Source organism: Haliotis asinina, chromosome 2, assembly GCF_037392515.1.
Source record: "Haliotis asinina isolate JCU_RB_2024 chromosome 2, JCU_Hal_asi_v2, whole genome shotgun sequence".
Taxonomy (NCBI): domain Eukaryota; kingdom Metazoa; phylum Mollusca; class Gastropoda; order Lepetellida; family Haliotidae; genus Haliotis; species Haliotis asinina.
The window spans coordinates 94,704,708-94,720,951 of NC_090281.1; the positions used below are offsets into that span (position 1 = coordinate 94,704,708).

Here is a 16,244-nt window from a genome sequence, read left to right on the forward strand (position 1 = left end):
TGTCACACCATGCACTTCATCGAATGCTCGAACGAACGTACTAGATGGTTCGGACACGGGCACTGTCCTGATCTGCGCAAGGAGCTCAGGAGGTACCAAACCAGGGTCACCGAGAACACAGGGGAATCTGAAGAAAGTGTACTCGGGATGCAAGCGAGACATTTCAAATGTTGGCATACCTATCGTACTTTTCCTGAATCGTGCCAACCATGTTGCTGTCAAAACGGGACAGAAAAGTCAAGATATAAACACAATCATTAGCTCTCTGAAAAGGAGATGATCGGGTTTGGTGGCTGCATATGGGCCGTTTCCAAAGAAATTTGAATGCATCATTTGTAATGACGCCCTGGACATGTTGAGGGGGGTACCATGGATTGACCTCGAATTCAAGCGATATTATTGTTATATCCACGCAAATAGTACACGCTCAAATCGCTGATATTAATGACACCCAGTCATCGCTTGATCCCGTCATCTCATGCACGCTGGATCACTAACCTGCTCGTTAAAGGTTCACGTGTCAGGATGAAGTTTATCAGACATCGGTTCTTTCATAAATCCTGTGTGCCAGTCACGTTTTCCCCAAAATATATCAAGCTGGTTCTGTTTTAATTTAAAAGGTTACAGTGCAAAAGTCACACTAACTTTTTATTGAATGGCTGAGTAGAATTCGTAAAAAGGTGTTGAAATTCCTTTTGGACAAAAATAGATTTCCTCGCTCATCACTTTTCTTTCTCTTAAAAAATAGATATCTCTACTGACCGCCTCTTACGTGTTTATTCAAAGTCCATTTCTTCAATGTATCAGTTGTATTTCCCATTCCATATTCTAATTAATATATACTTCAAATTGCCCTTTACAGTACATTGACTGAAAACAGCAGAAGAAACTAAATAAGTTTTATGAAAGTCAGATGGCCTACACATGAACTACAAAACATTGTTATATGCTCCTAAACACATTTGAAAATACAGTGAAAAATTACAGTTTCTACAAAAGAGCTGAAAATATGATAACCTTATGCCACCAGAACAGGTATTCACGTTATTTTGATCAACTTACAACTTGACACAAAATTTACAAAATAAAGCAAAATGCTACACACAGATTTACCAAGGCTTGCATAAAAACATATAATGTTACAATTACTTACAAATTACAATTCATTAAATATGAAAAATACAATAAGTTTGCTCACCACTACTGAGAGTGAGTTTAGTTTTACGCCGCACTCAGCAATATTCCAGCTATATGGCTCCGGCTGTAAATAATCGAGTCTGGAGCAGAAACTCCAGTGATCAACAGCATGAGCATTGACATGCGCTAGTGGGAACCGATGACTTGTGTGAACCAATTCAGCGAGCCTGACCACCCGATCCCGTTAGTCGCCTCTCACGACAAGCATAGCGTCTTTTATGGCAAGCATAGGTTGCTGAAGGCCTATTCTACCCCGGACCTTCAGGGGCCACCACTACTTTGGGCATGATCATGGTTGAAAGTTGTTGACAGAGCAAAGACATGGCCTCAAGTGGCATTCCCTGAGCCAGTTGCCCCTCTTTGTAAGGGTTATTAAAAAGCGGCAAAGGTATTAAACGCAACGAGAATAAAATTGCACTTGCTTAAATATAAAAAAACTAGAAATTTAACGGAAAATGACTGTGAAAATAAACTAGGAAAATAAGTGTTTTGACCGTAAGAACTGAAATATACTTTTATGTTATTTAAACCTTCTCTTGTAAGCACAACCTTATGCATACAATTAGAGATACCTAAATCTGCAACGACTGGGATAGGTACGCTTGTATGAGGAGACGAACAAGGGTCATTTTGCTTTAGGGCTTCATTCAGAAAAGAAAAAAATGAACAAGCCATATGTCTGGTTTCACATTTCATGCGTTATTGTATCGAATTCAGAACACTTAGGAAACTGAGTTGAGATGAAACGAGAAAAACATAGCAAACATTATTAATTAAGCAGCTCAAGTGATACCCTGCTGTGATATCATATACTGACAAGTACGTTACGAGATACATATGTCTGCAAAGTGATATCATCAAGATATTTTGTAAAAACATATACTTTAGTTTCAATTTCAAACACAATTCGTAAGACGGTTTGCTGTAACTGTATTTCATCGTTAATTTTATAATCAGTGACTGGTACAGACACGAAATTAGGCTATCGTCTGATAGCCAAGAAAGCAACGACTTTAGCTGTTAATGCGACTCGGAACCCATAATCCTCAAAATATCTTTCTTTTGTAAACGAAATATTCTAAGGAAGATTGACAGCTACTTTGGCGAAATGGAGACAGAGATGACAGACCAATGTCGACTTCGTTTTATTTCTAATTTCTGTGATCCATAGAGTAAACAGAAAAGCGTTTAAAGAACAATAGAGACAATAGTGTACGAAACATAATATATTGTACCAAAGGTTAATAATCTAATAAGTAGCATTGTTTCCTATGGTGTCAGCATCACTACATACAATCATCCTCTCGGAATCTAAAAATGCAAATAACAGAAAAACAGAAGAAACACCAAAACAAAAACAAACAGTATAAAAGTTCTGCTGTCCATATCCGTGTTTTGTTTGTTCGCATCTTTGACAACACAGTCCTTCAATGACATGGAACCATTTGAAAGGGGACCAATTTGAAGATAGTCTCAGAGATAATACAGAATATTTCCGTTGTATATTTTTCTGTCAGTGAACAGTTGTGTTTGTCCAAGGCTTGTTCCATTAGTAAGGCACTGCCTCACGTGTTGAGTTGGACATAACAAAATCGAATGTGTACATTTCTTTAAATCTGGATGTATTCCTTGCCGCTCGCTCTGTGAGAAGACCAGATTGGACATTTACGTCATATTTTCACCTCTTGTATGTATCGGTTAAAATGGAATTTAATGCTTTTCCCGAAACTGAAATCGCAAACATGAAAATACCTCATGGACGATGTATCAGATATGTATGTAAATGGCGTGTTTTCTTAACTATAAAGGTGGACAGCATATGTGTGTTTATTCGTTGTATCACCATTTCATTGACAGTACTCTTTCTGCAACAGGTGATCGATCTCCACGTCCGAAGAAAGGGTTGTGCATCAACTCGGCTAACAGTGTTTATTTCAGGTGTGACTACCTTTGATACAGGCGAGGCAACGGTGGTTCTTTGAGTGATACCATAAACTGGCCTCATCGCAGGAAGTTAATGTGGCGGGTTTATATCGATTGTTTAGATGCTCATAAATGTGGCAGTTTGGTATCGATTCTTTAGAACTTCAAAATGTGTCAGTTTGGTATCGATTCTCTCGAGGCTCCAAAATCAGACGGGTTTGTATCGATTCTTGCGATGCTCCAACATGTTGCTGTTTGGTATCGATTCTTTAGAGGCTCCAAAATGTGTCGGTTTTGTACCGATCCTTTACATGCTGCAAAATGTGTCAGCTTTTTCCCATTCTTTAGAGGCTCCAAAATGAGGCACTTTTATAGCGATTCTTCTGATGCTCCAAAATGTGGCTGGTTAGATATACCAACAGGATACGGTTGTCTTGTTAACGGGGACGACGGGCAAAATATACGTGTTGCATCACAAGACGGCATCTTATTGGATGAACCTGAACTTGTCTGGCAACGTCGTCCTGTGGTATAGCAGTGGAACTGCGTAGGTGTTGACAGCAGTTTAGCCATGATGTTACGTAAGTATTATTTACTTGTACAATGTGTGTATATCGGCACCTGAGGCCTGAAGCATCTCAATGTCCTTCTAGGAAAACCTAAAAAATCCAAGTTAAACCTCACGCGCAATCAGATTCCACATTGAAGTACCGTATATGCATCAAACGATGAATTGTGTAATTGTTGAATAAACTAATTCTTTTAACTGTACATGGAGCACAGTTGTATATATAGATACATCCTAAGTTAAATAGAAACAAAAGAAACAAAAAGGTCAATGCCTTTTTAATATTCGTAATTTTAAGAGACACATTTTGAAATAATGGTTGTTCCACCTATACGACACTTGGAGCCAGGAAGGCCTCTTAAATCACAAAGAAGTGAAGGATCACACATTAAACACGCAACATTTAAGTTCATCTATGTCTTCAGTAAAAGGTCAGCTAACATGTTTAGTGGGGATTTGAATGAACGGTTTGGCCAGTGGTCGATAACTTATAGCCGTCAAGAACACAACCGAAGTTAATGGTTAATCTGCCGCAAGCCATGGAACTTCGGTAAACTGGTAAGCCCACAAATATACATTTTCCTTACTGAGCAATTTATAGATGACGATTATTCTTAATCTGATTTCACAATACGTCATATTAAGTGGAAAAATAATTATTTGACAGAATTCCGTTACGAGGGGCTATTAGCGCAGGAGCTGTACAATGTGTCCTCACTTCGGTCTGGAATAAGCTCATGTGTTCGAATCCTATATTCCTATGTTTGCTGCATAGCAATTTCTAAGTTGAAAGGGTCACATATCTACAACAGGCAAGCCGGTCTCCCAAAGCAGGCTGACACGCCATGCATAGCGTTACAAAAGAAAGTCTGTCTATGTCACTCATGTCGAGTGCATCGGGTGTTGTCGTTAAAGAAGCTATCAATATCTATAGCAACGTTTCTCATAGTAATACCACCTTGCACAAGCCACTTATAGACCTTGTTTTTGGAGTGCCACCAACACGTTAATGTGTAGGTAGCAAGATGTTGGAGTATTCCGTATTGCCACACTAACATTAAATGGATTTAAACACAGCGTAATTGCAATGACTGTTCTGATAGGACTCCTTTGTATTGCATAAGTCTACCGGCATTGGTGAATGAAAAACAATACTGGTCAGAGACTCTTCTTACCTTCTGGGGTCCATTGTTAAGGCTGACAGTAAAGACACTCATCCTGTAATCTGTTCGTAGTCCCCTCCGGTCAAATGCCACATTTCCTGTTAGACCACTAAATTTCACCTGCAGTTAAAAAATGACAAACATCACAAAAATGGAGATCCCTTACATGGAGGAGATAATTTTTATACGATAGTACGCTGTATTCAACAAAGTAGCCAAATCTTGACCATATATGATATGAGATGAAAACACATATCAAGTATTATATTTTAAAGATAAACACACCTAAGGATAATATCCTAAGATACTACATTTTAATCCCATTTGTCGCTAGAAACAATATGAATATTTATCGAAAACAGAAGTTATGACAGGTCTGGGATACTGAGAGGGTAATGACAGTCGTGATCAATTGTCGGTATTTGATAGGCACATATAACAAACGTCTCATAATTCTCAGCAAATGACAGCTGAGTGTCCCGAGTCAGGCTTTTACGGTGACCTTTGTTTTCTTTCATGATTATGGAAATTGTTGTAGTTCCTTTTCGTATAAATTTGTACGACATTTGTGGCCATAACCATACCTGCTTTTACTTTAATGATAGTTGTCATAGTAGTCTGGTCTATGATGATGATGATGATGATGATGATGATGATGATGATGATGACATGACGTCATGTTCAATTCATTCAAGTTTCAGTAGGAAACAATTGTGAATTTGATCAATCATTATTTGTGTCTTAAAACGTATTGTACTGTTCATTTCCTTCTGTAACACCTCACTGGCCCTGCCGTTAAAAGTGTACACGGCGTCTTTAAGTGTCCACACGACTGTGTCATTCTCTTAGAGAAATCACTACCTTCAACTTTACCTTAAAAGTTGGTGCTGGCTTGCCGAAATATGAACATGGCAGGGTAATGTAGATTTAACGCTATTTCCACATTTAATATATTAACATTGTTTGTTTGTTTTTTGTTTTGTTTTTTGGTTTTGTGTTTTGGTTTTGTTTGTTTTTGGTTTGTTGGCGACCGCACCGCATTTGGGGAATATATTACATGTCATAATACAAATCGGAAATATACGTGTAACTGTCACCTAACCTTTAATAGTAACTGTTACAAGAGTGATAACTCGACAGTACAGTCACTATGGCGCTAATTGATCATCATTTTCACGTTGCTTGACGTCATGTCTATCTCATTATCAGTGGTTTGTCCTTTTGAACTTATCGATCCTTTCCTTTTGTCTGGTCAACGTGATCAATTATTTCTCTATGTGTGTTTTTCATATCATTGCATTTTCCCAGCTGTTTTACACTTACTCAAAAATAATCCTGCAATGAATTGCATCTGATACCTCCTGTAGGTATCCTGTACATTTGAAATATTGTGAAGTATGTAGTCAACAATAACCCCGACTCATTTAGCCCACATTCGACTCTGTAGTTTAATACAATTTCCGTTGTAAAGCAAATGATCCAGCGAGCTTGAGGTGACGCAATCGAGCCCCCCGTGACCGGGTGTAAATATCTTGGGAGTCATCTTTCTGTGCAGACTCTTCCAGCTTTGTCACAATCCCTAATGTACAGTACATAACCCTGTCCACTTAAAAGAACCCACAAACCCATTAGTATATGACCAGATGGTGGCCACATGAATACAGGCAAACACCTAGTTGCGGGTACAGAAACGTTCAGTAAACTTCGACAAAGTGCTGTGACTATGTATTCCATTCCACCCAGCTGTGAATGGGTACCTCGTATGGACGGGAAATCTATATAACTCGGTGCACCTTGTGGCTGCAACAGATGTATGATCCCCAGGGAGCTGATATTGACAATTGTGCCGTATGAGGTAGACATCCAATGACTAAGGGGACAGCAAAGGGCCTCTGAGCAGGTGACCTTGATATGAGCGCTACATAAATAAAGTATAATTGTATAAATAAAATATATGCTTAACAGGCTACATTATGATTCATATACGAATCGACCCAGAAAATGCAGCAGGTGGAATTGTAAATGAATACTGCAGAAATCATTGGAATATGACCGTAATCGAAATAATGAAATGTTTTCGGTGCATTTACTTGAGGTAAATCACATAAACATAAGGCGAACCATTGAAACGTGAGGCTAACAGCTGAAACATAAGGTAAACCACTGAAACGTCAGGTTAGCATGAGGCTAACCACTAAACCTGACAAACATGAGGCAAACAACTGAAAATGTTGGTTAACATGAGGTATATCACCTAACGCAATCGTGAGGCAAACAAATGAAAATTTAGGTTAAGTTCAGGCTAACAACTGAAACGTGAGGCAAACCCGTGAAACTTTAGATAAACTTGAGGCAAACCACTTAAGGAAACGTAAACCACTTAAACGTGTTTCAAACCACTGCAACTGTAAGGAAGTATACGCAGAACAAGAAATAAGGGAACCCTCAATAATCGTAGCAATCATCAGGTTTAATTTCAGGAAATGTAGCACTCATGTGAGATATAAGTCAATATCGAGTGTGACCACCGTGTGCAGCAACACAAGCACGACACCTAGCGGGCATACTGGCGATAATACGACGAATCGTAGCTCTTGTAATCTGCTGCCACTCATACTGAAGAGCTACACCAAGTTCCTGGAGATTTGCTGGTCCTGGGCGCCGTGCACGAACTCTCCTATCCAAAACATCCCACAAATGCTCTATTGGCGACGGGTCAGGAGATTTGGCAGGTTATGGAAGTGTCACAATGGCTTCTTGTGCCAAAACGTCAATCACAACACGAGCTCTGTGGGGTGGGGCATTATCATCTTGAAAGATGAAGTTACGTCCAACTCTGCGGGCCATTGGAACAACAATGGGGCGTACAATTTCGTTGACGTAACGTTGACCAGTAAGATAACCAGGAACAACAATCACATCTGTCCTGCTGTCGCAGGAAACCCCACCCCAGACCATGATGCTTCCACCCCCAAAGCAATCATACTCCATGATAGTGCTGTGACTGTACCTCTCACCGCGTCGTCGCCAAACACGTTTGCGACCGTCTGTGAATTTCAAACAGAACCTGAACTCGTCAGAGAACATGATGTTACGCCATTGACGTACTAGCCAACCCTGACGTTGTCGAGACCACTGTAAACGAGCCTATCTGTTAGCTCGTGACATGATGGCACCATGAACAGGACGCCTTGATTTCAGAACACCTTCACGCAACCTGTTATGCACTGTGCTGTTGCGTAACAGTCGTATTCTCGTGGCAGCATGGAACTCCCTCTCCAGTTCTGGTGCTGTTACGAAGCGGTTACGCAGTGCAATTACATGTACGAGGCGATCTTGTCTGGTTGTTGTTTCGCGATGACGTCCAAGACCATGCCTAATTTTGACGTCACCAGTCTGACGGTGGAGAGCAGCAAGCCGTGAGATGACGCTTTTGGACTTGCCAAAGAACCTGGCTACATGGTTCTGAGAATCTCCAGACTGTAGCATCCCTATGCATTGCCATTTTTCTGCTGACGTCATGTACTGTTGTGGTGGCATTTTGTTAGCTCTTACATACACTCGCATGCATGTCATGGCTTCAAAACATGCAATGCACGTGTGCTCGTGATGAGCATGCAGTTAGCAATACCGTGTTCTGTGTGTTCAATTGCTCTGGGTTTGGGGTTCAAGTTTTAGGGTTATTGCGATGCAAAGTTACCCTGTCGTATCGGGTCAGAGAAAATGAGTGAAGGGGTTCCTTTGATTTTTGGGCCACGTATATAAAGCAATCTTGGGGCAGACTAATGAAATTGGAACAAGGATTCACACGCCCCTATTACATGAACTAAGAAATCACAGAACTTGACAATCCCGTCCAGTTTACTAGCTTCTCACGTCTACAGCAGATCGGCCCATTGGTATTAAGTCTAATCCGTGGCCCGCGGTGTTCCGAATTTGAGCATTGTACGTAAAACTGAAACCTGGCTGACTTAAACGGAATCTTGAGTTTGGATATAAATAAAGTCGATTATTCTAGAACTATACATTTTGTTGAAAACGCGAGGCATATAAACGATGACCTTAAATCGATTTTGATTCTCTGAAACATCTTTCAAAATCCAGCACCAGCAGAAAGTGTGTACATTTATTACATAGACAGGCTGAACGCAATCCGGTATATTGAGCCAATATTCTTGAAAAAGACGAATGTTCATCATTCGTTCTCATCACTACATTCTTTCATCTCTAACAATAAGACAGAGCAAAGGATGAAACGACACCATAACGTGCATATTGGCAGCGTCCACTCTAACACAGAGAAGGGTGATTACATTTGCTTCTGGAAGTAAATCGTTGCTATGCCAGCTTGTAGACAAATAAACAGTGATTCAGTACAGAGACTGTCAACTAGGTTGCTTCAATCGAATTCTTGTCAAAGATTTCTAAGGCCCGTCATGAGAAATGTCGTGCATGGTAACGAGGTTCCCAGGGATGAAATCATAAATTACGTCTTGGAAGCACCCCTAGCCTCATGGAGAAATGAATTTGCGAATAACGGTCTAGGACTTGTTCACAATTATGTTGGGGCAGTCATCTAGGTAAAGTAGTAAACTGAATGTTGTCAGCTCTCTCGTGTGCAATATTTGACACTGGACAATGGTTTGGTATTACCACCGAGTGATAAGAATTGAACTCAGTGTTAACCTTAACCTTAACCTTTCAAGCTGTGCATCTGAAAACTAACTGTCCCCGATGTGTCTTTACAGGATGATTGGCGATAAAGAACAACAGCTACTTATTCGACAGTGATCGGTGTATGAAGTGGGCATCTTATCAGGAGAAGCAATAACCACCTAATGCAGGATCCCATTGGGAGTTTTTTTTTCTTATTTGAAATATTGCTTTCATCCTATAATATGTCGATATCCTTGCAACCATTTTGGATCCCGTTGCCAAGAAATCAAAGAAGACTGTATTCCACAACGTATATGCACCTTCATAGTTAACTGATAACATTCGTGACTTGATGTGATATATGTCAAAGCGTGTTGAGAAATGATGTTTGAATGTCAATGCAAAGAATGGAACTGACGTTTGATTAATGTGACATGTTTGAGTAATTGTGGGCAAGACACTAGGTGTAGGTCACTTTTGACATACGTGACAAAACCCGGATCAAGATACATACGAGGAATATTAAAATGTGTCAACGAGTACGTCTGGCCTAATGGCTCTCGAATAGCAGCCCCTTGAACACACGCGAAACCTTTCGTCCCGGAAAGATTTCTGGGCTTGTCCGAGCAAAACCTTGGTAATGGATCTACATCCCTTCGGGCGAAACGTCACACACTCCGCTGGCATAGAGTGACAAGAGTGACAGTCTTCAAACACCACTAGCTCACTACGAACAGTCTCTCACTCACTATGGGATGCTTTGCAAAATGCTCCACAAATGCGTGTAACAGGTGCTGGGGGCGAAGGCAGCACACACGACACTGATATTTAACCATCCATCCATTTACACGCACACATGCGCGCACACACACACACAGACAGACGCCCCCCCCCCACACACACACACACAGACACACAGACACACACGCACGCCCCCCACCCCCAACACACATACACACACACACACACACACACACACACACACACACACACACACACACACATACATACATACATAAGGAAGGATTTATATTCATAGACTATGTTGTTTACTGATGCCTTACAATTCTTATTCATTGAATTTAAACCTCGGCGTTGTGTGTTTATTAGAGTTCTCTTAGTTGCATCAAACTAATTATATCATGTGGTCCTAATGTTCAACACTGGTCTGAATAGTTTCTTAATATCTAACAAGGCTTTATGTCTGTGTTCAAGATCTACTGTAAGCAGTCCTTGCAAAACATGTAACTTGATTCACGCTGTTAACTTGATTGTTTCGCTTCATGCATCAATGGATTTAACAGAATTACATGTACATTGTCACTCTTGAAGAAAATAATGTCATTCCACTGTCATCCCAAGTATTCGATATCTAACGAACAAGCCCACAATAATGAAAAGGACGTGCCACTTCGTGACTTGGCTGAGTGCCTGTACTCTGTCCTGATCGCGACAGTTGCCGCACATTTCTTACACAGACGCCATTAGTCAAGGTTGGAATATTGCACAGTAGGCGATATGATACCCCCTATTCAACAAACATCAAGTCACTATTTCTCTCACAACTTATGACATGCGTGACACATAATCTTCTACATTTATGCATGGCGCACATCTTGGTCAGAACAATGAGAGCATGGTAGAAGGCTGATGTGCCCTTACAGTTATAATGCCAGCAACGGGAGATTAAGCAGACAAATAACCAACTCAGAAAGAGTGACTCTGGCCCAGAGGGACATCTGAACGATTCACAGCTTATCAATATTCTTATATCGCACGTAGAATGTCGGAGGTTGTTGTCGTATAGCATAAATACTACTGTCACTTTGCGGTCTGAGATTCAACGTCTAATCCATCTGGCCAGTGAACAAAGATGGCGGATCCTTAAACTGGGATAGTTGTAATTATGCTCCTTGGAAGAAACTTCCTATCAAGCAGGCCAAAGGACTCTTCGGTAATTCAAATAAAGGAGACTCCCAGCGCATTAGGTTTAACTCCAATGCTCCTCGTGGATCACGCAAATGATAAAAACATGACTTTAACAGTTTTGGACATTGCGTGCAATTGATACCCGGTGAATTGGTTCCAATAAGTTTAATTGATGACATTGAATAGTCGACCGCCTGGCTTGAGTTCCAATGTTTACGATTACACTTTTTCACTCCCTGCTGTTTCTTCCAATCTCATTTCGTTACAAGAAATGAGATGAGTGATTTTAGTTTTTCGTGTGGCTATGTGAGATGAACTATTATTTATTCAATGCAGATTGGAGTGACATGGTTATCTGATTTATATTTTGCCCACTGTTGGATCAATACTATTAAGTTTGACTCAAAGATGAAGGAATAAATGATGGTTGCAGGGCATAAGGAGTCACATTTCATTTACAAACAAGGCTCACAACGTCATAAAATATGAATGGATGTTATTTGTTTCGTTTTTTTTAAACAAATATGATGTCCAACCTACATTAACAACTACAACATGATTTGATGTATGGAGGCGGCAAATTAAAATCAATATTGGACAAAAAAGCTTCAAACACCGCCAGGAATACAGCATAGTTTGTGTTTGGGAGCGACGTACTGGCATGCATGTTATGGGTCGGGAATTAGAATGAAGTGGCGTCATCTAAATGAAGGATAGTGTGATACTGCACTTTCCTTGGACATGTTTGAGAATAACACATCGGGAGCGCGATTAAGTGATGCTTTTGATCAAGAATTGCAATCATCTCTCGTGAAACATTATTGTGCTGTTAAAATTCAAGAAGGATGGCGGCTGACTCGTTTCAACACGAAATGCCATATTGTGTTCCCTGAACTGACAATTTTAAATTTTCACATGCAAATGACTAGCTATTCCGTTTTTGTGTAATCTAAAACACGGTTCCATCAAAGACCTGAATTGGCCAAGGCTTTTCTTTTCATCTGATAAAAATGTTCATGTTTTTTAAAAATGTTTTGTAAACACAGAATCATGATCTGTGGAAGCAAATCATGGATTATACTAAAAATAAACAAAATAAATACTAGAACAATCTTCGTGCTAATCGCTTTTACATGTGCAGCAAAGAGTGAACCGGAGAAAGATCAAACGCCTTGGACATACAAGGCATCATTTGATATCGGTAATGTACGAGACGTAAGTGGCAGGATGTACTGTCTGGAAGAAGACACTGGACCAAGGGGGTCCTGTGATCACATGGTCCAATGCAGGAAACGATTGCTGTACGTCAAAAATAACCCTGGCTAAAGACGCGTATCGTCGAATAGCGTCCTAGGTGGGACTAACTCATTTGATTGGTTACTGTCGTTTACTTTCGTTCACCACAACTCATGATGTACATTAGTTTTACTTGATTGTGATGTATGTTGGCTTACCGTTACGGTGATTTTTATATTTACTCCAGTTAACGACAATTAACAAACAATTAAATAGACAGACAGGTTTTATTCAGCAGTTAAAACCCAGTGGACCAAATTACAATTGAAACCGTTCAATTATAACTATTGGTCACGTGACATGAAACATGTTTTTACATGGTGTCTATAAATGCACATCAAATATTTTATTAATACGACAACAGATTTAAAAATATCAGCATTATTAGAAATAAGTACATATGTATAGTGCGTTGGGCATCATTAGAGCATTTTAGATATAACTTTCGGCAGGCCGACAAAGACATAATTAGATAAATTAATTAAGTGCAACGTGTGGCTACATTTGGTCAATTGCATGGTCAATTGCTAACAAGCATAACTAGCGTTGCTTTTACTGCATTGACAAGTTGAAGCCCTTGAACATCCTAGTTAGAACTGGTCTTAAGCGACTGATGTGTCTTGGAAGAGGCGGCTAACTGGTAATCAGACTTGCTGACATAGCTGACTCATGTCAGTACATCCAAACTGCGTTTACTGTAATAAAGATTATTTTAGGGTTAGTGTCACGGGATTAATTATAATTTACTTTAAAAGGCATACATGTCTATTTAACCAACAACTGTACATGTTCGGTTGTTAACAGTCAATATAGTGTAGGAAATTTCACTCCCCATCAGTTGATGGTGTTCGTGTGCCAGATCGCTGGGTATTGATCAGCGGTCACTGACTACGTATACAATACTCATTTGTCTGTTGTTATACTTAAGCGTCACAGAAAGGTTATTCGGTCATTTCCAACAGGCATCCTTCCCGCGAGGGCCTGTTATCTAAGGCAATCTAATACAGGTTATTGCAAGAAGAGACACAGGTGCCCAATATACTCCCGAATGAGGCTGTATATAGTGTGCCGTCGGCTGCTCAGGTCGTAAAGAACATGGCGAGTTCAATCTATCTGTCAATGTGGTCAGTTTAAAACACACTTCATTAACACTCGTGGGTCACCGATGAACGTTTCGCACAACATGCAAGACGTCTCTCACCTGGATCTCACTTGCTGGTAGAACAGCCCGGTAATCAACAAGCGCGTGTTGTGAAGATGGGGGTCATTTCAAAAGCCGTCATCTGGATGTTCAATGGGAGTCAGTGTTGCTACTTTCATAAGACGCTGTTGTCCGAATAGGTGTCGCTGGCGTCAGAGTCTACACTGACGACGACTGGCTTGATGGTGGCATGGTCCAGTCCACATTGTTCCCAATAATGTCTTTCTATTTCATTCTCAACTTTCTCAACGCACTTTTGCCATGTTTCCTGAGTGATGGTGTCTATTGACTGTTGAACAATCGTCTGTACATCCCAAAGTGTGAATGCTACATTTTGCCTGCCAACATCCGATTTCAAGTTAGTTCTATTGGGTTTAAATCGCAATGATAGGGTGACAGTCGCAAAACGGAATGACCATGTTCTGTAAGGTACTCATCAACCTTAAAGACAGGTGTGGTTTTATTTGACTTTAAGATGTCATACAGAACAGGTTTGCTTTTTCTGGATACGATATTGTTTTGTTTTGCAACCATTCTATCATGTCCCCCTTCTTACTGTTAGAGGTTGGGGCCTTTGTATTAGGTACTTGAACGCCATGCTATGGAGCGTTATCCATGACAATCAGACTTTTGGGGGTAGTGCTGGTACCAGTTCATTTTGTACCCATTCTAAGAAAACCATCCCCTTAATTTCGGTATGATAGTCTCGGTTGTCTTTAGATTTTGCCTTGAAGACTAGGGAGCAGTCAGGTAGGAATCGCCGACTCTTGCAAACAGCATGGAGCACAATCACTCGCACTCCCTTGCCAAGTATATTTTGTGTTAGTGAGTCCCTGTGGTATGGGAGCCTCTGTACGTTTCTTTTGAATTGTGCGTAAGTACTGGTTTCTTAGTCGAACAATATCAGACCTCTCGCACAGTGCACGTCCATTTTCTGAGCCTATTATTTTGTAACGGAAACCAAATTTGTGAAGCAACTTCTATAACTGATATTTTGAAATGACAAAAGAATGATTTGTCTCCATATGTTTTTTTTTCAGAATACGCAGAGAGACAAAGGTATTTTGTTTATATAGAGACTTAATGGCGTTTCTAACCAGCTGTTGTTGAAATGAATCGACTTTCTCTTATCGTGTGGGTTTTGAGACGGTTCCCTCAGTTGTGTCCGTGCATACTGAATCGGTACAGTTTTTCAAGATAGTTTTTAACTTCCCTTCCGTCATCCCAACAGCACGTGCAGTGCGTAAACGATACTTGGCCAAAGCATATTGAGGCCTACTCCTTTCACGTTCGTTTTTAAAAAGTTAAATACTTTGCAAATAATTGACTTAGCGTCGTGTGATAATCTCAGTGTTTCAGGTTACTGCAATCACGAATGTCTGGTTTGCCGAGCAAATCACACGTGTCAATTTCACACGTGCACCCTGCCCACCTGGCTTTTCTACCAGCCAGAGGCCCCCCTCGTACAAAATAGCGAAAGGTGACAAGAAAATTATTCAGGTGTCCCAAATTATGAGGCACATCATCAGAGATGGTCTGTTGATTTCATGTGGCTGTGCAAAATTTGGTTTTGTTGCAATTATTAGATTTTGTGTTAGTGAGCAATTCATCGGTCTCAAATGGAATCAAACTGACTGTAGTAAAACTGGCAAGCCTCATTTAATCACCCGAAAAACAGTAAAACCACTAAATATGTATTAAAGGCAGATTCTTTTGTACTATTATGACTAAATCATGAACACGTTTTCTTGTTAAACATTATCAAGACATATTGATATAAAGTATTTCCGAAAGGGTAATCGTGTGCTTCCCCACATTATGGGAACATAATGCAAACACAAGTCAGTTGGTCTCGTGATGTTCAATTGTACATGAGGTGTTGTGACATGCAAACACCGTGTTGTCGCTGTTTGAATATTGCTCGACATGAAAAGAATAACTACTGGAGATTGAGGTCATCTTGTGGATATATTTTGTATCAGTTTGAATCTTCATGCACTGATAAAAATATACAACACGGGGAGCGTTCTCGGTGGTCTTTTGTATTTTTAGTTCAGGTGTTTCATTGGCTGTTTGATTGCTGTGGAACGGTAACAGATCATCGATTTATCTGAACCTTGGATTAACTTACTATTGTCAAGTGCACCTTTCCATCACACGTGTACCATTTTTTAACATGAACTTGAAACGATTCTATTAGTTTTTCGTCCTTTTCTCTTCATCACAAGGGAATACGGAAGGGTAAGGATTCTGTGGATTATACTAGTGACTGAATCTTCAACTCGCTGTGCCAAAACGATCGTGTCCATTT

General features: G+C 40.2%; 1 protein-coding gene across 1 annotated transcript in view; it reads right to left on the bottom strand.

Annotated features, from left to right (window-relative positions):
• Window positions 1–16,244, bottom strand: part of LOC137273040 (glutamate receptor-like) — a 102,969-nt gene that overhangs the window by 25,369 nt on the left and 61,356 nt on the right. The window contains exon 8 of the mRNA XM_067805481.1: window positions 4,864–4,971. Within this exon, the coding sequence (XP_067661582.1) occupies window positions 4,864–4,971 (108 nt within the window). The remainder of the gene's footprint in view (window positions 1–4,863; window positions 4,972–16,244) is intronic.